This window comes from Scleropages formosus, chromosome 20 (genome assembly GCF_900964775.1).
Source record: "Scleropages formosus chromosome 20, fSclFor1.1, whole genome shotgun sequence".
Lineage (NCBI taxonomy): Eukaryota > Metazoa > Chordata > Actinopteri > Osteoglossiformes > Osteoglossidae > Scleropages > Scleropages formosus.
Window position 1 is genome coordinate 20,424,187 of NC_041825.1, and position 25,475 is coordinate 20,449,661.

A 25,475-nucleotide genomic window follows, 5' to 3' on the forward strand; every position below is an offset into this window, starting at 1 on the left:
AGGGACAGGGAGCAGGGGGATGCAAAGACAGAGGAGACTTCTTTCCGACGGAATAAGGAGCCACGCAGTTCACCGAGTACAGCGTTTGTGCCGCTTGGCATCAACATTTGCAGTTTACCATATTGTGGCCTGGTCATCACTTCTCTCCAAAGAGGCTGAGAGGATCCCCACTGAGCACTAGTTTGAACTGGCATCCTTGCGATTTCAGGTGTGTCCTTAACCGCCAATCTGCCTGCTTCTCTTCCAGCCTGCCCTACAATGAGCACACAGCTCCACAGAAATAAGTGTATTCCAACACAGGGGGAGCGTGAATTAAGAGCTCCTCCAGTTGAGGTCAGAAGTGCGTTTAGATCACCACCGAAATTCCTAGCACACACTCGTGGAGCGACTGAAAGTGATACTATGGCAGAGCATTAACACGTTACTCTATTTAACACGACTCGTACAGGTGCATCCATTTAAATATCCGTAGGTAAACGGGACCAATTTTTTCCCCATTAGATGGGATAGCAATCCATCACCAGGCAATTTCTTTCTCTCTCCCTCTGCTACTGGAGTCACCAATTGCCCTGACACACACACACACACACACACACACACACACACACACAGAGCTTTGAATGGTTGAGGGACACTTGCAAACATGGAGAGAACTTTTTAACTCCATACAAACTGAGCTGGATTCAAACCCACTTTAGAACCTGCAGCCTAGTCCAGTCCAGACCCCCTGGAGTTGTGATGGATCAGCACAATCTGATGGGCCACCATTCTACTAGAGAGTTGGGTTATAATGAAGACCATGCATATAACTCGGTAATGAGTTGGAAAGTTGGTTCCTAAGACTGTTTTGATACCTATACTCTAATCTTAAAGTATCGGGGGGGGGGGAGAATTGTTCCAATCTATTGGCTGAATATGGGGTAAATGTAAGCCATCCAGATGATGACTGGAGGATACACCATCTACCCCTTTTTATTCAGTTCAATCTCGACAGCACATTCTACTTCTGGACACGCACACACAGAGCTGCATCTTGTGTTTATTCAAGCCATCACGGTCACAGAACGGCCACAATGCTAGCTTTCTGTCTGGGGTGGGATGGGGAGCCTATTGTGCAACACTGGTAAGCACAAACACTTGGATGAGACACAGCTGGAAATTGAACTTACAGACAGCAGTGAGGCTGAGCACAGCGATAACGTGACCAGACAGTACCAAAGTGACGCAACAGCCGCAATTTCAATTAGTGACTATCAGAAGGCTGACGTCAGAAGGCATAGTTGCGGCGAAATCAGATTCGCTCAGCTTGTCGAAATTGACCCTCTGGATACGTTCACATACAAAGACGACAAACACATTCTCTCTGGCTACACTTTGGGGTCGAGGCGGAAAGAAAGGCTACGAACAACCACCGAAACAAGAGTTTGAAGAAGAAGAAGAAAAAGCAACACTGCATCTCATTGCAATGAAACACTGAAGCGCTTGTGTATCAGAGTCTTTATTATAGGAACAAAAACAAAAAAGACACTGCAAAGTCATTAAGTATAATCAGGAGATGATGCAGAACACATAAATTAAAAGAACGTGGTTGACAGCTAGGGAAAACAGTGGCTGGAGAATAAAAAGGAGGGATATTTACAGGGTTTTTCCACTGTGTAGCTGGGGACGCACGCTGAAGCACCAGGAAATGGAAAAGGCACTATTCCAGGGAGAGCAGATACATGTCAGTGCTGACATGACAGAGGAAATGCACTCGACCACATGCTCGATGAAGCTGATCTTCTGTTAACATCATGGCAGGTGTCAGGATCCCAGCCAGCCAATCAATGGCTATTGAAAGAGCAGTTGTGTTAAATGTGTGTAGTTAAAACAGGACATCAGATTGAAAATGCAGATGTATAAATGTGTGTGTGTGTGTGTGTGTATGTATGTATATATAGGAAGTGAATATGGGATGCCAGGGAACATTACAATATCAATTTGTCTGAACTTTTCTGCAGTTGTGTGAACTGACCCTCTGTTTCATCATGCAAGAAGTAATACAGTTACATTCATATCCGTGCAGCAAATCCAGCACGGTAAATCCAGTACGCTGGCTGAAACACAACTGGTTCTGTCAGTGTCTCCATAGAGAACCTCCAAAACCATGAAACGGGCACTTTGCTCGTCAAAAAGAACACCACCACCACAGTGCCTCCTTAACAAGAGTCAGATCTACACACCTTTCATAAAAACGAGCACTTGGAGAATCCAGAGCAGTTTCAACTCCGTGCCTTTCACTCAGACCTAGAGCTGCTGGATTTCATCCAGACCAACACCACAAGGGTTGTCATACACGTCAGACAAAGAAACAGGGGGGAAAATACAGTCAAGCCAGGTGAAGAGAAAAAGGTGCATGCACACACGCACACACTTCGGAGAAACCAATACATACATGTTGAATGGTATTCACTGACAAAGCTGAAAGCTGATTTATCAATGCCCAGGTGAGTCCCGGGCATCAAGCCTTCCTTACCCTTTGTATTCTTAAATATTTGCCTTTTTTACTGTATTTGTATGAACATTATTATTTGAATTTTAGCTGATCGACATGTGGAAACAGACAACTGAAGGCAAGGAGTTGGGGGGGGGGGGGAGGGAAAAAAAAAAAAAAAAACCACATGGAAAAAGTGTTTGGCGTCTAGATAAAACCAGTCCTTTCTCTCATGCACTCTCTCTGGCATGTTAGTCTCAATAGTGTTTCTCCAGGCCCGACCGGACTGCCTGCACTCACTGATATCCACCGTTCTCAGTGAGGCGGCCGGTCTGCCTGTGGCGCCAGAAGGACACGGCCACGCCACAACTCCTCTTTCTACGGCAAGCTTTGCCTTATTCCATAGCACTCTGGATGTCGTTCTGGAGGGAGTGGGGTGGGGGGGGGAGATGGGCTGTGGGGGGGGTGCGGGGTGGGTTGTTGCAATCACATGTTCTGGTTGACCGGTGTGACGTAGTTGCGGGGAAACATGCCCGTCAGCCCGTGGCACGCCCCCTTCCACCAGTTGGGGTCAGAGTTGTCGAGCACCTGGATGAAGTCTCCGCGCCGGAAGCCGAGCTCACCCTCCTCCTGGGGGTCGAAGTCAAACAGCGCCTGCACATATGTGGAGTGCTGCAGGGGAATGCAGAAGGCAGCGAACTTGGTTAACTGTGGGACATTCATCACAGAAACCCTGCGACAGGGTTCCTTACTATGATTTATTCAGAGGTACAACAGGAGGGCACCCTGCCAGCACTTTAGCTCTGCCCTTATCCATAATGCTTGCTACTGCCCTTACCAGTGCTGATCCTAACCAGCAAGAACAGGATTCTCACAAGAGCAGGACATAGGATGTCTGGTGTTGACTCATGTCCATAACCACGTCATCAACAGAACTCAGGCAGCTGTAACTGCTATATTTACCAATGTGCTCATGTAGAGGCGTGTACAGTGGAACTGTAGAAGCGAAGGGGGGGTTTGCTGACCTAGTGAAAACCATTTCTGAAACAAACACAGCTCATGGCCTGAGTTTAAGAACAAAACATTTCATACTGCTTAAAAATTTATTTACAACAGAGTCTAGCAGAGGCACGATGCAAAGGACAGCAATCTTCAATCCACAGGGCACTCACTGAATGTGGTGCAAACATCCTGTTTTTGGTCCAAGTGTGTGTGTAAAAGTATGTCTACACTCACCTGAGGAACCTGCTCTATGTCCCTCAGGAAGATCTGCTGGTTCCGTGACACCGAAGTGGTCCGGTGATAGTCCACGAGCTGATTTAGTGAATTGAACTTGACCACCCAGAGGAAGTACTTTCCTGCTCCGTCACGCAACACTTTGAAGTGCTGGACATCGTTCCCAAACCTGGAGAGCAGGGAACCACGTCAGTGAACATCCCGACTGTCAGTGAGGTAGACCTGTGTGCATCCACCAGCGGCCACCGGGTGGCAGTACTAGGTGAGTGTTGTGGCAGAACAAACAAACAAAAAACAATTTGAACCACAACATAGCATAGCGGTGGAGCAAACAACCCAAGTTTTGCACTGAACAGAATCTGCCAAGCGTTCCATGTAAAACCCATGCACGGTGAGCTGGCCACCTACTTGACGGAGAGAGAGAAGTCTCCCGGCGCACTCTCACTCTCACGGATGAGAAAGGCCCCGTCGTGCCGCTGTTTGTTCAGTATCTCCTCCGCCTTTGCCCGGGGGATCTTTCCAAAGAACCACCTGTGGCCAAGAGTGTTCATCCAAAAAGGATTAGGAAACACCTGAGAGGTTATTTTGGAAGGATCAGCTGTAACTCATCCATTTATGTATAGTACCTATGTAAACACAGATAACATGAATTAGTACAGCTGTAGCTCCTAAGATTAAGAAAAAAGAAAAAAGCCGTACATCTACAAATATTTGTCCTGTAGATGCTCGTGAAGTCAGAGAGGTTAACCCTGAAATGACAGACTGGAAAAATGGGATTTTACATGAATAATGAAGGGGGGGGGGAGAAGAGTCCTCAAAGTAGACACCTCTGCAGTTGTACTCTTTCTAGTTTTGATAAGCAGGTGTTTTTTCTACCAGCTGTAAGATGCAGAAAAGCAGCAGTATCATGCAGAAAAGTCCTACTGCAGCATCTGCTTCCCACAGCTCTGTGCCTGCAGACCTTCTGACACAAACAGCGGGTGCACGAGTGCGGGAGGTCTGCTCCACAGGGACGAGAGAGACAGCCCTGTCCGGACGGCCCGAAACCAGCCTGGTTTAGCCTGCTTTGAGGCAGTTTACACCAGTGGCCTGGGACAAGCTGACAGGCACACCTGTGCTGTTCCACTTGCACGGTGGTAATAAATTCTGGGGCCAAGGACACACCAAACAACAGGAAGCATCGTACCCGTAAAATATAACTCTTCCTGCTTAAGTGGCCAGGAGAGTCAACTTCAGCACAGGTATTACTGGAAGAGGTGGACCAGGAAATCCCATAAGGAAGTGATGAATGAAGGGCAAACGTCACCCCTGGTGCAGCACCATCTTGCTCTGTAGATCCCTGTAACTAGGGCACCACCAGTAAAGCCCAACTCTATTTGCCTTAAAAGATTAAGTGTTTCCCACTGCATCTCTCATCCCCCTGAGCAACATCTATCTCTGGCTGGGGAAAGCAAGGTTTTACAAAGAGCCCCATTTAAATGAGTTTGACCATTTCAGTAGGATAATCATTTGAATCAACAAACAATAAGAATAACTGCAGTTGTCCACATGCACAGTGGAGTACAAGGCACCGTACTGGAAGAATATGACAAATTGCACGGAAAAAACAATTACCTGTACAATCATTACAAAGATCCGTTAATAAACAATGAACTCCTAAAGAAGAAAAGAAGCACTGAACACTGTGGAACTTTAAGATGTTTATCAATAAAAACGAATATATATAACTAAAAATTTTAATTGTAAAATAAAATTTTAATTTGCCATCAACCAAAACAAATGTGGGGGGGGGGGGGGGGGGGAGTCAGTCACTGGAGACAACATGTCAACTTCCCAAGGACCAAGATCAAGCTGGGGCCATCCAGTTGCTTAGAAGCATAGGGAAACCCTTGTGAATTTACTACAAAACATTACACAAAACCTTGCACTGGTCATACACGACAAGCAATGGTGGCAAGAAGGACCAAATAGGTAGGCGGACCACGGCTATTGACGTTAAACACAAAAGATGTTCGGTGCTTAATGACCAACTGCAGGCTACATGGACGTGGAAGGAGTCGGGCTCACGCTTACGGATGTGCCTTCATTTCGATGTAGTTCTTGGGAATGAAGCCATCTTTTCCATTAAGCTCCGCCTTATACCAGTTCTGGTCACATTCTTCATTTAAAACCTGCAAACAAAGAAGCAGAAAAACAAGAGTGGCCATGAGTAAGAAGGTATCAAGGTTCCCATGTTTCCTTTATACATACACACTTCTGACACCAAGTGTCACTGCTCCATTGGGGGGCAAGTGAACTGAGTGCACAAGATTTTTACCTTCCACGGCCTATCTGAGGGAAGTGCCCTTTAAGGTACACCCCTGACACACACACACAAACAGAACAGGTCAAACTGAAGCAGCGCAATTCTACTTCACCCTCTCCTGTTCTCCAACCCAAAGAATGTGGACTGTGTGTTTGCCCACCATTGGACTCCATTCTGCCAAGGTCAGTCTAGTAAGGCAGCAAACCAGGGAGTGAAATCGCAACGTCAAGGTCTACCAGACTGCTCCTGTTATAGTGGAATGTGCTGGGTAACAACCTGCCCTCGCTATGGCGGCTCAGGGAATAATACAATAGTGTAGCACCTGCCAGATACTGCAGCGCAAATGGTCCATTTGGTTCCATTACCACCATGGTGCCTGGCACTACCATTTGTACCTATATTATAACAGGGGTAGTGCAGCAGTTAAGGACATAAACCTGAAGTTTTCTGCTTAAAGCTCCTCTGCCCAGTTACTGCTGCAGTATCCCTGTTCGAGCTACTTCCAGTTGTTCAAATAAAAACTACACAGTCGTATAAATGGGGCAAACACTAAGATTCTAGGGATCAAAGTGTCCGCTAAAAGCAGAAAGAAAAAACATTAATAATTATAAATCAATTTCAGTAATTCGAGCAGCAAATATTTGACTGAAGCAATTACAGCAACAAGTCACCTTAAGAAGCTAAGCTTCAGGTTACAAGTTCAGCAGATGAGAACTGCAGAGCACAGATCAGGAGCCTTTCGCCACCTCTTCCAAGACGGATTACACTTGTGGTATGCCAGGTACGAGCCAGGAAGGGATGAAGCGGGAGAAGCGGACACGTACACAAAGCATCGATTAGAAAGCCTGCCCTTTGAACTGTGGGACGAGCAGTGCGGATGACCTCCCAAGTGAAGCGGCTGCCCACTGGCCTCCCCTCCTCCACGAGCAGTCGAGGCGCCTGCGTGACGCACGAGTAGCAATTACCGCCCGACTGCTCACGTGTTCTCCCCCGCGCCGCCCTGCCTCCGCTCTCTTTATTCTTATCTCTCTGGCAAGATGGTTATTTCCCCTTCGAAGGCAACGGCAGAAATAACCACCTGCGAGGCGGTCTTTTGTCAAGCTTACTCAAATTTTCCACTGTATTTATTAATTTTTTTAAAAAAAATTGTCAACATACATATGCAAAACTTGCCCCATTTTGCACTGTTTTCATTAAAAATCACACCCTTTGGCAAAGTCAAAAGCTATAACTGGAAAACAAACAAACAAAAAGCAAAGTGGGACATAAGAGTGAGGAAAAGGAGGCCACGCGCCTCTTTCCCTCGGGAGGCTGAGCAGGGCTGTGCAATTAGCCACGCTCACCTCCCCTGCCCCTCGTAGCACCGCAGGCACTTCGGGTAACAAAGAAGGACCGTGAACCCCCAACCTCGTTGCCTCCTCTCCCTGTTGGACACCATCCGATTACAGCTCTGTCGAGTGTGCAGGAGTCTACCTGTCGCTCACACTCCACCCACGGCCACTCAGGCAGGAGGAGGAGGAGCAGAGGACCTCACACGGGACCAAATACATTTAGAACACGGTAGGAATGCAAGCTCCGATTGCAGCAGGAGGGACTAGTTGTGCATCTCAGGTTTTTGGTGTGAACGCCCCCGCTCCAGCGCGACCCCGGGAGATTAGCGTGGGTTGCTCCGAGATCAGCAGCCCCCAATTGACTAATGCTTGTGTCGGGACTCGGGGGGAAGAGAAACAGCAGAAGAAAAACCTAGTCAGGGAAGCGTGACTCTGGAATGAGACTAAAATTTGCTGCGTGTTTGTGCGCACACATCTGCAGAAAGGAATACGTGACTCCCACTCCCTGCGATTCGAGACAAACCCTTCAGAGCAACATCTCTGGGAGGATAAGCTCATTACGATGACTTCAGGAAATGTGGGTCTCTTCTCTGGGACAAATGGCTAGGGAGTCACAAGGGGTATTGTCTTGTCCCTGCCCCCCTGCTCCAAACCCCATGGGCAAGCTTGGCACACCCCAAGTGCAACAGGAGACCAGGCAGCACCCCTGGCAGCAGCGCTGAGATCCCGCAGAGCACCTCAGGTCAATGGTTGCTCAAGCAGAACCCCTGCATTCCAGCCACTTCTTGGAGATGGGCTCTCTTCCAAGCAGAGCAGCAGTCACCGCTAGCTTTCCTGGAAGGCAAAAGGCCGCATGCAGAGATGCCCATCCAAGTCATAGTGGAACCCGTATCGTGCAGAACTGACGAGTCGACCGAAAGCATCCGCTGCACCTCAGGCGTGCAGTCGACACGCAACACGGTAAACTAAAGGGAAAAATTTGTTTAATCAAAACAGAACAAGACATTATCCCTGAGCAGCACTTTGATAATCTCCATGTGAACACGACTCAAAGCGAGAGGCAGGGTTAGACTATGGATAAGACTATGTTCTCATCAAAGCTCTGCTATTCTGCATTTAGCTCACACAGTTGTCCAAGGCATCTTATTGGGACAGATTCACACAAAAAGTGCTCACAGCATTCCAAATAACAAATGCAGGACTTCACGCAGATGATGCGAACAAGCGCTAAGCCCAGGTATGAGACAAAGAAAGAAAGCATAGTTACAAATTCCTTTCACCAACAACCCATACTGTTAAGGATATGTGCTGCTGCTGTTTATTTTACCTATATTTTTGGGCTCCGAGTTATATGTTTCATTCTTAAAGCCATTCACATTTCCCTGGGGGGGGGGGGGGGGGGGGGAGGCGACAAGTGGAGGAAAAATGGGAAGAGAAAGAAAAACACAGCCCGGCAGAAAAGCAAAACATTTGATTGGCTGGCGTTTTCACACAAAGAGTAGACAAATCGCCATACATTGCAACCTCATATGCCAGACAACTCCATTTACATGTCAAGCACCTGTACCAATACCAATGTCATCTTCCCACGCACGCACACGTACTCACACACACACGCACCTCATTACTAAAAGTCCCAAATAAGAGAGAGACACTCAAGCATGCAAAGGAGTGTAAAGACACAGTTGGGGATAAAGTGGGACCCGATGGCATGTCAAGCGTATGATTTCTGCAAATTGATTCACAAGTCAGCCTGCGGCTGCACTCCTCTAGCACCCTTTGGCTCCATGGAGGGACAAATAAATAAATTGCTTGTCTGCCACGAGTGTTAGAGGCCATTTATTTCAACACGCTTCCCGATGATTTCAGTCTGAACCCTGCACAAACAGCAGCTATACAGAATCAGCCCATGTCCCACGGAGATGGGGAATCTGGGCTTTGCTGGAGACACTGGGCTGGGGGGGGGGGGGGATGTGCTGGGGTTAGGGCCCAGAGCTACTGGTCCAGTTCCTGTCACTGAGAGATGTAAACTTCCTGATCTAGGGAGGCAACTTAGTGAGTTTAGGAGCTACCGCCACCACCTGGATTTACACTTCTGTTTAAACTGGGGTGCCACAGGAGATGGCGTAGGATGGGAAGGGGTGGGGCCCAACACTGGACAGCCACACTGTCACTGTGCCAACATGTTGCCTGCTCCCTAGGACAGCACAAGAGGAAGAGTAGGATGAGGGAGAACCTCTAGCATCTTCACTTCTGGCCTGAAAGATCCACATGAGAGCTCCAACCTCGTGACACTAGCTTTCCTTCCCCCCTTGGGCTCCCACATGGCAATAGAGCCAGATGGTTGCCTTTTTATAGCAACATGAGCTCCAGCATGTACTCCCAACTCCCACTACAAACAGGTCAGGAGATCTTCAAAATTTCAAACCAAAATCATGCAAGGCAGCAGCGCTTAGCCAATGTCTGCATACTCAATCATAGTTAAGGCGATCCGCATGCAAGAGGCATCTACTACATGTCAGGGGCAAAAGGTCCAGTCACCGCTGACAGCTTTAAGGCAAGAGGACGGCAATGCGGAGGCTGCGGCTCTGAAGACCCTTTTGAAACAACAAACTTGTGGTCGCTTGTAACGGCAGTGCCGGACTGAACATTTACAGCCGATGGGGGGGGGGTTGCGACGAGACTCCAGAGGAAGACCCAGTGAGCTGCACTCTGAAGGGCAGCTAAACGGGAATAACCGTCATGCACCCAGCTGTCAGGCTAAAGACTGAAAATGGGGGTCACAGGAAGTCCGTGGAGCCCAGAGGAGAGAGGCCATTTCCTGTTCTTCCCTAGACCCCTTTCTTCAGCTTATCCAGCAACTTTAACCATGAATTTTGCACACAGACCACCACTGCATCCCACTAAATATCACCACATGTGGCAAAAGCAGCGGTTCTTGTTTTCTCCCCACACGCATGTATGACAGCATGGTTTTGGCTCCGATGTGACGGAATGAGTTCCGTCAAACCAAAAAGTGTCATGAAATGCATTTCACCCTGTGATGTAAGCTGCTTTGAAACAGAAATGAAAAAAAAATAAACGCAGACGCACAATGTGGATTTATATATTTACATTTAATCATTTAGCTGACACTTTTCACCAAAGCTACTTAAAGTGTTAAGCTATTAATTCACCCATTTATACAGGTGGGTAATTTTACAGGAGCAATTTAGGGTAAGTACCTTGCTCAAGGGTACTACAGCTGGAAGTGGGACTGGGACCTGCAACCTCTGGGTCCAAAAGCGGCCGCTCTAACCGCTTCGCTACCAGTGGCCCTGAGAGCGGATTTCACCGTTCCTGGGGCCCGACCGGATTTCCCAGGCCGTTCACAGCCCGGTGGACTCGGCTGCGATTTGCCCTCGCTGCCTGTCGCCAAAGAAATGTAAGTATATTTCATAAACAAGCGCAGGTCCCTCCCATCACAACCCCCCTTCCCCCACGGTCAGCTGCTGAGAGCTTCCTCTGGCTCTCCCACAAGTCCTCCTCTCTGGCACGGCCAAATGGGAAGCGCTCTCCCTCTCACATTCTGTACTGTCCAAATTACATGGCGAGTGCTGCACTGGAAACTTAATAACTATTTTAACCGTAGCTTTCATTAATGTTGCCTTTCAGGGACAGAGAATTTACAACTAATTGCTGTAGCCGATGAATAAAGTATAGGGTACTGTGGGGAGGGCGGGGGCCCGATATCGAACTGAGCTTTGGTTTAGACGTTCCCCTTTCCACTTCCCACTGCAGACATTCCTGGGTAATTCAGTTCTCTTTCTGTTGAGCCTGCAACAGAGACGGCGATGGAGACAGAAGCGGCGCTCGTGCTGGGTGCTTCCCCCTGGCCGCACGGCGATAATTGGGCAGAGAAATGCGATCAATATCTCCACAGAGGGAAGTGGAAGAGAAGCACTGGGGGAATGTAAATGAGTGGTAACAACGACCGGCGTGGGAGCAGTGAGGAGGGTGGGGGAGGGAAGCTAGCAGCCTCCCATGTTGAACCCTGGTCCTTTTTTCTTCCTGGATGAAGTGTGCAAGGGTGAGGCAAAGACAGTTCTGGTGGGAAAGGACAACATTACAACCCTTCAATACCCAAGGAGTTCCAGCTGCTCCACATGTGTAGGAGTGCAGCTCACAAGGGGAAGGGCTGCTCTCACACGTAATGGATACCACGTGGTTGTCGAGCTTTGGCAGTACCACACACGCACCAGAAAAGGAATAACTGCAGCGTCTGCACGGAAGGCCCTGTGGTGGCCTGTTACTGTCACGCTGGCGCTTCCCCAACCACAGGAAGCTATACCGCGGGGGGGGGTGTGTGTGTGTGTGTGTGTGTGAACAGGGAGCTCCAGAACACAGGCAAGTGTCCAGAGGCCTTGAAGTGCCAGAGAGTACAACGGCGGCGGCACAGAGGGATGGCACTGCCGCACGGGTCCCGCCTCCTGGCATTCACAGCAGAGAGCTCCACCGGCGGCTGACACACGACAACCAAAGTGAAACAGCAAACATAAGAAAGCCATTTAAAAACAACCAAAATCTATATATTATTCAATAGTCGTCCTGTCAGGCAGATCTTCACAAATCCCTGGGTTTCATGTCCTGGTGAAACTAAAGTTAATGTGTTCCAAAACAAGCTTTTTACGCAAATATTTTGTGACTTGGCAGCCGCCACCTTGTCTGAACTCACTTTCTGTATGACGAGCCTCTGCGATCTGACAGGAGGCGTGGGCCTTATCAGATCAAACCGCTGTGCTCCCAGCATGAGGCCCTGCACAATGCACTCTGGGAAGCGTTTCACAACGAGGACAGGGCATTAGGACTTTGAGCCATGAGAATGCATCCACTGCCACGTGGGGTCCATGGCTGCGCAGATGGAGTGTGGCGTTTTTATTCACATTCAGCAAGGGGGCTCACAGAGCAGCCTTGCCTTTCCAGACATGTCAAGAGGCCCCACGTTGTTTACCCAAGCTGAAACGAAGAGCAAATGTGAGCAGTGACGGACTAACGGGTTCGACCATGGAGCTGCGCTTATCAACTGACCTGCACCATATCCTGTCAGTGGCTGGCGAATGCATGTCATGCTTACACACCCCCCGTGTTATCTCGCTGCGTTACACTGCTATGTCCCCACACAGCCACCACAGGTGCGGCATAGTAAGATGTACATTCATCGTCTACACCTGTGAAGCTGAAAGGTCCCTCCACCATGACATCATAGCATAGACCAAGACTAAAACTTGAGCTTGCAAAAATAAGACAGTAATAGAAGCATATTTAGTCGTGATTTACTTTAATTTAGTAACATTATAAAATAGGGTGCTCTGGTTTCCTCCCACAGTCCAAAGACATGCTGTTCAGATAGACTGGTGACTCCAAAAATCACAGTGTGCGAGTGACATGGACAGCGTGTTTCACTGATGTGTGGATGAGTAATTCATTCTAAGTAGTGTATATAGCAGTGTAAGTTACCTTGGGTGAATAAGGTGTGAGCTGATGGTAACACTACAGTGTTCATTTGGTTACTCTGGAGAAAGACACAGGATGATGGTCGTTCCTGTCCCATCGGAGGCACAGCTCAAGCCTTCCATTACTGTCCATAGCAATCAAGCGTTTGCTGACAAGACCTCTGAAGGGCTGCAATGAGTAGCGCAGGGTCGCGTCTCACAGCCGCTCATTGATTCACTCGAGTCCCGAGACACCAGCTCACACCACACCTTGCAGTCACCGTTTCACACAAAAGTGCTGCGTCTTCTCAGCTACACCAACTGGTCCGTCAGAGGGGTTCATCTAAAACTTTGCCAGCTTCCTGCTGTCTTCACGCAGGCCTCTGGGTTTGAGACGAGACTAAACGATGCTTGTTCATGCCAATGCACTCAGGGCTGACAGTACAGCACAAATATAATCCCCTAACAACAATGAAACAACTTCAGTGAACAACATGGCCTTGTATGCACACAGAAAAGGGTCTGCCTGAACACTGGAAGAGCCTGCTAATATTTTCAAGGAACAGGCTTTACCTGAGACGCTTGTCGAATCGCAGAGCCCAAGTAGGAGAGAGAGAACGGCACAGGCCATACAAACCATTCTGTTACAGCCCTCATGCTGTGCCTGGTAAAATCCAGCAATATGAGCAGGGCCAGGGCAAACGCAGAGCTATGCAAGATGTGACCACACAACTGAAGGCAAGGAGCCTGGGGAACTGAAGAGCCCTGCTGCCTGTAGACACTGTAAAAGGGATGAGAGGACACTGAAGCAGCATTTCTTTTTGGGAAGGGAGAGGGAAAAAAAGCACAACATCCCCGCCACAGAGCAGGAGAGAATATCAGAAAGAAGCAAAGTCCCCATAAAGTCTCCCGCTGTATCGGAAGCCTAGCAGTTCGGTGACTGAGAAAACTCGATCCTAACTTTCCTGCGTGATGCTCGACAGCCCATAGTCTCTGTTCTCACCTTACAGGAAGAGAATAAAACTGCGCTTTGTAGTTTCTTTCAGTATGATAAGAGACGTTTACGCCTTAAGCTTGCTCTCCCTCAGATGAGTGCTATTCACTCTGTCCAGGAAGCTGAAAAGTAAGCAAAGCTTTTTTTTTTTTTTTTAAATAAATATTTTAAAGTCATGAGACTGGGAAAAATCTGAACGCAATACAAAAGTATAAGTGGTAACATGTGAGCATCATCTACAGCTACAGCTGAAACAAAACAATTTCCATCCATACCTGACTGAGCTTGGGCCTTGACCAGCAACTGGGTTCATTCTTTACGAGGTTCTCTCGTTGGGACAAACGCAAGGCGCGCGCGCACACACACACGAAAATCAGATGACATCACGTAACACCACCGCAAAGGATGGCTGACTCCTCCGGCTCTTTTTTTATTCATCTCAAAAACTCCAGTGTGTGACGAATAAAGCGGAGACGTTTCTTGAACAGCTCAACAGCCGGTGAAACAGGCCATAAAAGTAGCGAAAAAGCATGCACAGGAACCTCTATGCCTTATGTCAGTACACAAATGGATTCAGAGGAACTAAAAATATATTGGTGACGAGGCCCCCCCCCCCCAATTTTTAGGCCCAGCAGGGGATTATAAACACTGAGAGCCCCCACCTCCACCCTCAGCAGCTACAATAAAAACAGTGGCACTAGAGAGGACTGCTCAATGCAGCCAGTGTGATGCATGCAAAGCCCTATCAGGCCACAGAGCAAAGGCCAGCATCCCAGAGATGGAAGCCAGGGGATTTCACGGGTACCCCTTTTGCCAGAGCTACGTGGAGTAGAACACCAGCATCACTATGACCGATACCATTTAGCCAATAGCCACGTGCAAACAATTAATTCAATTACAAATACACGCTTATGAAGGAGGGCATTCTCAGTGGAGTAATAGCACTCAGCATTGGGCAGTGCCTTAACCAGTGTACTACAGCAGCAGTGGGATTACAACTGGAAACATTCAGATCACAAGGAAACTGCTCGAACCGCTGAACTGCTACCTGGCGCTCTTCCTCATTCCCTCTAAGGGCCAGAGCCTCAAATGGGACTCCAGTGTGCTGACTGCTTCCCAAGCAAAAAACAGAGCAGCACCCTCACACTGTTACGAAGTACAGGATGTGTGATAGGTTAGTATAAATGACTTGACAAATGGCGAAATTAAAACAACCCGATATTTACATGGCAGAAAGAATTCCAGAAAACAAGGACACCACATAAGGTACAGTATGGTGTTAAATACCATATCAACTAATTGTCCAAATGAGAAGATATTTTAAAGCTTTTTTGAATGCTGCAATTAGGTTTTTTTTAGATGTTGTAATGAAAACCTCAACTGTTTTTCTACCATTGTTACTATTTCCATTGTGTTGAGTGCATCACCCTGATGTTATCACTTCAGACTCTTTGTCTCAGCAGAATAAGAGGATGACCAAACCACTACCAGGAACTGGTGTCAGACAGACAGGGATGCAACACTATGAAGGGACTGTTTTTGTTACTCTTCCTGGAGAGCTGCCGCTGAAGCACTCTAGCAGAAGAGACACAGGCCTCCATCCCTCAAGGCCCGATGCGTTCATTAATAGTCCTTTCAGCGTAGATAAGTGCTACTTGTGCCTGCGTCGCAATAAAACAAGGGGGGCTAGAAGTCTGTAGCAGCTGTCCAAGGCTAAGCAACCCTCCCTTGACAGCTTCAGGGCTTTTATTCACGGGTGATGGATCAATTGAGAAATGTCAATGCTTATCTGCTTCAGGGGTTGTGGGTGACGGGGGAGGGTTCAAAACAGGTCTCCTCCTTCTCACTGTTGAGAAAGCAGATCCACCTGTACCCTGCAGCTGTTTTCTTAGTGACAGGACCAGGGGTGGGTGCGAATGAGAATGTATAGCCCAAACTATTCACCGTTTGTTAGTCCCGACTGTGCACTGTGGCCAAAAGCAAAAGGCTTTGAGGTCATGATCCCATGTCAGGACCTGAGCCAAGGTTCTGTGGTCTTAGCCTGTTGAGGAGAGGACTTCCAAGGGCATCAGGAGTCTCAGCTACATGCAGGCTAGGACTGCTATACTGCTGGCCCACGGAAAAGTCAAAAACCCTACATGACTCAGGCTTATAGGCAGAAAGGACTAATATTCATATGCTCCTACCCAGAAGAGTCTAGTGTCTCCATGAGTGACAGCATCATCATGGTTCAGTCATGATGCATTTTCACAGGACCTGTCAGAAAACAGGCCCAGGCTTTCAACAAAACAGCACTTAGGTTTTATAGAGTATTTCTGTGGATGTGCAAGTGAGGTAAAGTGTTCCTCGGAACCCCTGCCAGACCCTTTACCCCTCCCAGCGAGGAGCTTGTCCTTCGTGGTAAATGCCAAGAGCTGATGCTAGCAGGACACGGAATTGCTGTAGCAGAGCAAAAGGCATGCAGTTTGGTTTAGGAAACATTTAAAAGGAAGTCCTTACACCAAACACCATGGGAAACACTACTTTCCATGAGCTGAAACAGTGTTCATAATAGAGTGTACAAGTTAGAAGTCCATTGACACACACCCAGTTTCCTATTCAATATAATTTGCATGAACTGTATCCTTTTTTCCACTTGCTTACACATGTTTACACTCCAACTATCTTGTAAATTCCGCTTACATGTAAATCTGCCATTTTTCAGCAGCTAATATTTTGGCCGCGGGCTTTTGGATGTTTGAACAGCATTTCAGAGGATGCGCCTCGCTTCTCATCTCCTCCTCCTCCTCCTTCTTCACTTAGAGATGGGGGGGGACAGAAGAGCTTTCATCTTCATGAACTTGCATCCACTAAGGTCTACACCTAACATAATCAGACCACACTACTGGCTCTGCCACAGAATGGGTAAGACAGTAAGACATGAGTGACAATAGCGATGAAGACAAAGAACAATGAAGCGGTTAATAGGGGTAAAGGGGGCGGGGGGTACTATGGACCAAACAAAAGCAGAATAAAAATTCAAGTGTCTCCATTTATGCATCTGAAATTTCAAAACCACAAATTAACTGAAGGTTGTATAGCACTGATGCAGAAGATTGTGGATGGCACTCGATAGTTTTTACAGTTGTCCATACAGGAATGCCTCTTAAGCTTTTGAATTAATCCAATTACAGCTCCTATTCAGTCCTATTTTCTCCAGTTTAAAAGGCTCTTCTTTGCACATAAGACAAAACGTAAGATCGATTGATGGGGGGGACATTACACTTACATCTATTCATTTAGCAGACACTTTTCTCCAACGCGACGTACATCTGAGAGGAAAATACAATAAGTGCATTACATCAACAACCCAAAATGTTCAGGCAAAAGAAAGTTTTCATCTAGCAGTCTAAGAAGAAGAGGGGGGGGGGAAAAAAAAAAAAAAAAAAAAAAGAAAAAGAAAAAACTCTGGCCCACTTATATGTAATGAAAAAGACCATTACTGGGACACACGAGGTTTATTCAGTCCTTCAGTATCTGGGGTTTAAGACAAATGCTGACATTTGATTCCAGAACTGTTGTGCCAATTTCTGGAAGTTATTAGAAAATGCTGTGTGATCATACCTGTGATGCATTGTTATCTTTTTACCTTAAACCCTTGCTTTGTGTGTGTGGATACATCTGCAATTTGTCAGTGTACTGTCTCAACCTGTATGCTGCTGTAACCCTGTGATACTTATAAAACCCATAACATAACAAATACAACACAAGCCATGATTAACCTGATATTTCTGTAGTTACCCCGCAACATTTATTTACTAAGATCACAAATAGTTCACTGCTGAGCCATGAATGTCACTGCAATACAGGTCAGTGGGATACCGAAGGTCTTTATTAATCAAAACAATGAAAAATGATTATGAAATATTAAAAAAAGTCTCACTTCTAGACTTGGCTTTTAAAGTAGGTTTTGCACAATCATTCTGCTGTAGAGTAGTGGTGATCAACCACAAGCAAACAGAGAGCACACAATTTCTTCTGGTGCTGATTAAAAACATCTTTGGGGGCACACCTCAACCACAAACGCAAATAAGATGCTAAGCTGCTGTGCCACTGTAAAGCTACTTTTTGCAGCAGTGTGAAAATCAAACACTGCTATTAATAAATGTCAAAGCTGGAAGAGATGAGAAGAAATACATGGGCAGGGATGCATGGCACGCTAGCTTGAGAATTAACGTCTCTCAGCAGCAACCCATAGATCCCAGAGCCGCCTTCGTCCGATGGCTGCTAGTCCACCAGTGGATTACCAGTATAGGCAGGATGCACCAGCGTTGAAGTTACTGAACATAAGGCACATGATTGAATTTCATTATATCATACGGTATGCTTGAATCATCACCAGCCACAAGGCACCAACACTTGGCATAGGTTCACTTAGAGTCTCCCACCTGAGCACAAACACTGTGGATGGTGGGTACCAGGGGCAGAAGCTTCACTTGGGGGACCAATGGGGAGCTCTGCAGGGTTCATCAAGAGGGTCGCAGGTTGGGAGCTCCGTCCACTGGTTAATCTCTGTGGAGCTCTCAGCGAGCGAAGGCCCAGACACTGGAGGGTCACTGCCTCCAGCTCTGACCTCTCGTATTACAACTGCAATCAATATCTCAGTCATGAAAACTGCTCTGAAACACTCATGCATGTCACGAATAAGCAAACAAACTGCATCTGCATGTCAAAAACACTTCAAAAGTCAAAGTGCTTTTATGCTTGCTCACAGATTGACTGGTGCAGGCACACCCCCACACTGAAAAGCCACTGTACCCCCATTGAACATTTGCAGCGCTGAACATATAAGAACAAGTTTGTTCCATAAAAAGAGAGCACTCTTCCGCTAAACATCCCTAATCGACATCCAACATGAGACTGATGATTACATTTACAATCCCTAAACCACATGCAAAGAATTCTCTTGACTCTTATCTTCATGTCCAAACCACTTTGTGGTTTGACAGGGATTCTAAACTCTTTAGTTAAGATTTAAAAGTCACAGATTAAGTCCACAAACTAAATGCCAAATGTACTGTCAGATGAAAATGAAAGGGGTGGGGGGTAGAAGAAAAGGTCAAAAAAAAAAAAAAAAAGAGGGGTCATGCAGAAAAAGCACTATTTTATGTTTTTTCTCTGGTTCAAACTCATTAATTGATCTGGAATATTTGATTATAGGCCATTGTTGCTGCATGACTGGGAAACCATTTGAAGAAAATGACCAGAATTAGGGATTTACAGTACAGGCAAAGGCAGGTGGTACCATGTTTATGAGTTCTGAGAAGGCCCTCCCGCTTCTGTACCCTTGAGCAAAGCAAGTGACGCAAACTACACCAGTAAAGCACCCAGCTATGTAAGTGGATAAAATTATACGCCGTTGGATAAAAGCACCAGCTCTGTCTCAAAAAAGAAAAAAAAAAGAATAAAAACAGAGGCAACATTCAGAAAGACTCAAGAATTATCACACTAGTGAAGGTAGTTTTCACAAACTGTTACATATCCATGATGCTGACCTTTAAAAACAAGACTGAATTTTGTATAATAAAAATCTAGATCAAAACGTGGGAGAGCTTTGAGAAAAATGTTTGATGTCTTTTCCCAGAAAGAGGCAAATAATAGCTTTTAACTTTTCCTTGAAAACATGATGAACATCCTCCCCCACAGAAAGTTGATATAGGGGCATATAGAAACATGCTGAAAGGCATAATCTTGCACAATGTGTCCGTATAGACTACCTCCTCCATCTATAATAATGTTTTGTGGTCCATGAGAAAGATGACAAAATGCAAATAAAATGACAAAAGTACATGCAGTATACTATGGAAACAACAAATATATTAAGACTAAAAGATGATTTCGGGCAACAATACAGATACACAAGTTGCTATACGGGAAGAAAGCTGAGGATGTCCACTGTGCTCGGAATTAGAGGAAATTGCTCTACTTCCCTGGAGGTGACTAGAGAGCCTTGGACCATACAATACAGCTCACCACCTTCCATTTCTTTACCTTCCGTCCAGCATATAAACACAAATGCTGGAATTCCACAGAAATCACAGAAAGACAATTAAAACCAATGAATTTACACAGCAGCTAATCACAGACTTAAAATGATAACATATGAAAAAAGAGCAAATTACAAAGTTTGGAAGCAAAAAAAACAAAATAGTTCTTTACAATTAAAGCTAATATATGTGTACCAAGTTCTGAAATGAAACAAGCGGTCAGTGAGTTATGACCACCCAGACTTACAGACGGCTGTCCCATCAACTTTATTGTATTATTTCCATTTGTTTTTCATGTCTAACGACAACTGAACCATCTGTTTGGCGTCTCAGTCAGTTTTTGAGTGTCTAGCAGTGACTGCGATTTGTTTACAGAAATGCCCTTAAAATGGTCAGCAAGCAAAATGGTTAATGCACAATTAATTCATACTGAACAGTATTAACTACAGTATACATTACTACATGTACTGTACTTCACCGTATTATTTCTCTGCACTATTACTCTACAACAGTATTTGAGCATGAATGGAAAATTTGTGAGAAAAATCCTATCATACAATGTAGCATGCAGGGATGTCGTTCATTTATATATCTTTACGGTTCAAATAATACAGCGTAAGAGGAGTAATGACCTATAGCAAAGTCATTGGAATGGAACCCTATCATAAGTGAAGGACCACCTGTATGGCTTGAGACCTCAGTACTCCTCATTTCGGCTAGAAATACATGTTACGTGGACATTCACGTAAATGTGCTGGCATATGTGCATAGAGAGACGAAAAGCAGAAGATAACAGCTCTAGATCGAATCTGCCACTTTACCCCCATCACTCTGCTTCACACAATGTAGAGATAAAACTAAGGAAAGATCAGACAAATATTACTACTGATGAATGTGAAAGAGATCATACCTGGTTTACCACACTAACCAAACTAATTCACCAAATAGTCAGTTAACCAACTAGCATTAAGATAAAAAAAAGTTTAAAGCGTGTGTGCAATGGGCAGCCAACACTCACATTACAGCATACACCTAAGTGGAAGAATCATAAGCTTCCTAGTGCTTACCTTTAGTATTTCCCCTCGTTTGAAACTGAGCTCATCGTCAGCTGTAGCTTTAAAGTCGTATTTGGCAACGGCCTCCATGGTACAGGACGATGCACACCTGTGTGCTGTAGAGAACAAATAAAAGTATGGGAATTAGTAGTGGAGAGCAGACTATGAAGGCATCCAGTTGCAATGGTCACCTTCGTAACAGGGAGAAATAGTGTAATAAAAAAATAAATTAGAAAAAACAAACCGTAGACTCCTAGGATGGTTCTCTCTCTGGTCCACAACCAGCTTGTTGAGATCCAACTCTTGGCATAAAGTTGAACCCTTTTGGTCACCAACCTGCAGTGGGGAAGTTACATCAATCAGCTTGAGATGCTGTCTTCGCAGGGGGGGGAGATGCACTAAAGACACACGTACACAGGGCAGCGCTCCAGCAGCGTTTGATGGAGCCGCGCCCTGCGCCCACAACAGCATTGTGAGCAAAGTACTTCCAAGAGGAAGGAAGCGGTGTAATTGACGTCTCTTGCAACCAATCACAGAGCGGCACAGCCGCAGACAGCCAATCAGAACCGAGGAAAACGAGGGCTGTCCAGTAACACTAAAACGGGAGCGTTATCCCCAGGGACCGAGCCCGGCTGTGCGCTACCTCTGGAAGAGATGCATCATTCAGGGTGTCATTTAAGGACTGCCACTATTATAACGGACCGGCACGGGTTGCTGGAACACGGGAAATTAAACAATTCAGTCGTACAAGCACGGTGACGGTAAAATAAAGCGGAGGGAATGCGTCGCATAGAGCCGAGAGACGCCTCGGGAAATGTAGTTTTCCAAGTGGGGCAAATAAAAGGGTTAAGAGCACAATGTACAGTTAGTTACGCAGAACACGCTGCTTCTCTAGTTCTGCTGATAGATTTTGTTCCATCCACTGATCAACAATAATGAATAAAAACCCTGTTTATTTTCGTTTTAGTCAATGATAAAGCGTCGCGCAAAACCGACTCAAACCGAGTTGCTCGGAACATATTCTGGTGCAAGAAGTACAGGTGTCTACTGTAATGTGTAAATCTCTCTCTGTCCTTTCATTCATGTACGTCCACGCGGAATACAGTGGGAGTTTACTGTATTCACGCAGCTCACCCGCTCGGTCGAAGCCACACACACACACACACAGTAACAGAACAGTTTCGCCCACAAACACCCACGCGACAACGCTGCATGATGATATACTACTACTCATAACTGTGTTCGTGAGCCGCCACTCTTGACTTGTCTTGTCAGCGCGTAAAACAGCGTAAACTTGAGTATTAACCGTGCGGGTCTCACACTCTGACTCACTCTCCGCCTGTGCTGTGTGTGTCGTTCTCGTCAGGTAGCCGGAGCTCGCGCCCCCGTGGCGTGGCGACCCGCTCGCGCACACCACCACGGCGCGCTGCCCAATTACCTAATAATTATAAGGGCAAACTCTGTTAACAAAAATACTAAAAGAACGTCTCTCACTCACTTCCCGAATGTGTTTTACACACAAATTACAGCACGGCGCGCGCGCGCGCACACACACACACACACACACACTCACCCGATCACCCAGCCAGATTCGCCGACGCACACTCCGCGTCCTTCTCCGCGTCGCGAAACACCTTACTCGACGCGCTCACCAAAGCCCTGTGTTTTCACAGCCTGTTTTACCCCTCCGACTGTAAATTTCCGCTTCCTTTCGGGTGCCTCTTTTCGGCTCGAGCTCCTTCGGCACTCGTGCGAGGTCTCGCGACACTTTCCCGAAGCCTATGGGATCCGGCGGCTCGGGAGCTACGGCCTTTCCCCGCAAAGGATTACATAATCGCCCCGCCCCGCTCCGCCCCGCCCCCTCACATCGCCCCGCCCCCTCACATCGCCCCGCCCATCGCCCCCTCCCCCGCTCCTCATTCTACGGCTTCCTCTGCAGCTTTTTGGGGTGTAGAATCTGGGATTCGTATTTTTTATTTCATTTATTTATTTATTTCTTTCTTTACAGGAAAATGATTTTGAAAATGATTGCATTTTATATGGCAGAAGTACCAATACATCTGCACTCATAGCCAAACTCAGTATTGTATCCACACTCAAAGGAGCCACATTGATTGTAAAATGGACATTTCTTGCACAGTTCATATTTGCCACTGATTTTGTCGCGTGTTCTAGTAGAAAGACACATGCATGGTACAGTCAATAAGTTGTAAGACTGGCCACCACGTGGCGCTACTGTACCACATGCGCCTATGGTTTGAAATAACTGCGATGCTACAGGTCAGCTGGCCTTCCGGTTTCCCGAGTCGTGTGTGTGTGTGTGTGTGTGTGTGTGTGTGTGTGTGTGTGTGTGTGTGTAAACAACATGCATATCTTTCGGGAAGGCACACACAGGGGCCCATACAGTCGGGTGGGAGGAGAGCGCTGCATATGGTAATGTGAGTGAGTTGCACTTAATGTGTGTTGGGGATTGTGGAAGCCAGTCAGTTTGAGCCGTAGCGCTGTGTCTCCCATTGCTGGTCCTGCACAGCTCTCGCAGCCTGTGTGATGCACAGCTATAGAGCAGTCAGGAGATCAGCAGAGAAGTGGGAGTGAAAGTGAAGTTCTGAGACCCTTCTTAAACACTGAGAGGGATTCAGCAGTTCTGAGCGAGAAGGGGAGGTGATCCCACCACATCTGCACCGGAACCAAAAACCTTTGTGCTTTTGATTTTTGATCCCTTGTATGGGACCACCAAGCCGGCAAAGGTGGAGGAACATAGTGGTCTTGTTTGGGTGTAGCGAGTGATCAGGTGTCAATATCGAGGAGTAGATCCTTTGGCGGTTTTGTAGGGCTTAACCAAAGTTTTGAACCTGGTACAGGCAGCTATAGGAAGCCAGCGGACTGAAACGAGGAGGGCATGGATGCATGAGAGCGCTTTGGTAGCTCACACAAGTCATGCAGCAGTTTTCTCTATCAGCTCGAGAGGTTTGATAGCAGAAGCCAGGAGACCAGACAGGAGAGCGTGGCAGTAATCCATATCAGGCAGGATATCGGGAGTCCAGGGAGGCTGTGAGATAAGGGCGGATCCTGCAGATGTTATGCAGGAAGTATCTGCAGGACCTGCAGGTTGTGGCTTCGATGTGCTGAGAGGAAGACAGACTTGAGTCAATCATTACTTTGATGGTTGATGGAGTGGAAGAAGGAAGAACTGAGATCCTTCACCTCGGACTAGGTGAGAGGTGAAGGATCTCAGTTTCAGAGAGGCTGAGCTGCAGGTGATGATCAGACATCCAGGCAGTGATGATATTTTCCTTCCTCGAGTCCTGAACCAATAAATGTTCACATACAGTTATGAAATCTGGTAAATCAGTGTCCTGCACTCACAGACCGTAAAGTGTGGACTCTTGAAAAAACTCAGAGGTGCAGAGACAAGACAGCAGTAATGACCTGAGCAGTTGACCTGAGGTCACAGGTTCAACAGCAGAAGGGGTCTCCACTTTGGCACCTTTAAGAAGCACAGATGAATGTTTATTTGCTTAATATAAATAAGTATAGTGTGAAATTGTTAGATATGTGATTTTATTTGATTTAAAGTACTTATCAAGCAAATGAACAGTATAGAAACTCAGGTAAAGTAACGAGCAGGGATGTCAAATCCCACAAGGGAGACCCCCAGAGACCCCAAGCAGTTAGAGCACAACTATTAAAGACTCAAGTGGTTGGCTGTCAGTCAGTGGTCAGACTGACCATGGGACCCCATCATCCCAGGGGTCCCAGGTCACAGGGTCACATCACGTTCGGGGCTCCTTCGGTGGCCCTCCCTGTCAGTGGACCGGGTTCGAACAGGAAACGTCCCATTTTGGGGTGTTCCCCTTATTGGTCACTAGATGTCAATAGTGGCTCAGGTTACAGCAGTAAAATACCGCACTGCAGCACATTTCCCACCTTATGCCTTAAGTTACTTACATGTGGTTCATCTGTATATGCATCAGATTTAGAAAACACATTTACAGCCAGTATTTTTGTTCTCTTGAACCGGACGACGATTTTAACACGTGCCTGTTATTGCTTCGGTGACACTGTCACCCAAGGTATCGTAGGATTTCAGCCTACTTGCTCACGTGGTTATTTCAGTGGAGTAATTCAGGTATGGTAGGTTGCGAAGGGGCTCCGCCGCAGGGCCATGAGCCGAGAGCTTTTCAGTATGAGTCCTTAACCGCTACGCTAAATGTTGCCCTCATAGCACAACACGTACACAGAAACTTGAGGAGACGGGGACTGAAATGGTGAACATCTACAAGAGAAGATGCTTATGTGTACAAATATATATGTATACAGTATATACTTAAGCTCTATATATGGCACGGTGGCACAGCGAGTAGCGCTGCTGTCTTACAGCACCTTGGTGGTGCAAGAGGATGTGGGTTTGATCCCTGCTCAGTCTGTGGAGTTTGTGTGTTCTCTGGGTACTCTGGTTTCCTCCCACAGTCCAACAACATGCTGTTCATGTTCATCCATTGTGTGTGAGTGCCAGGGGCGCGTGTGTTCCACTGGCTTATGGATGAGTGACCCTATTTTCAGTTGGATAAGTGGACAAGAAAT

The 25,475-nt window shown here is 46.7% G+C and overlaps 1 protein-coding gene across 1 annotated transcript; it reads right to left on the reverse strand.

Annotated features, from left to right (window-relative positions):
* Positions 1 to 1,473: 1,473 nt before the first annotated feature.
* grb2a (growth factor receptor-bound protein 2a) lies at positions 1,474 to 22,719 on the reverse strand. The gene is made up of 7 exons (XM_018761567.2): positions 22,465 to 22,719; positions 21,136 to 21,227; positions 20,904 to 21,007; positions 5,783 to 5,880; positions 4,118 to 4,240; positions 3,710 to 3,878; positions 1,474 to 3,145 (listed from the first exon to the last, which is right to left on the reverse strand). Exons 3-7 carry the CDS (start codon positions 20,979 to 20,981, stop codon positions 2,960 to 2,962), a joined length of 654 nt encoding a protein of 217 aa, XP_018617083.1. The 5' UTR covers positions 20,982 to 21,007; positions 21,136 to 21,227; positions 22,465 to 22,719; the 3' UTR covers positions 1,474 to 2,959.
* Between the last annotated feature and the right edge of the window lie 2,756 nt (positions 22,720 to 25,475).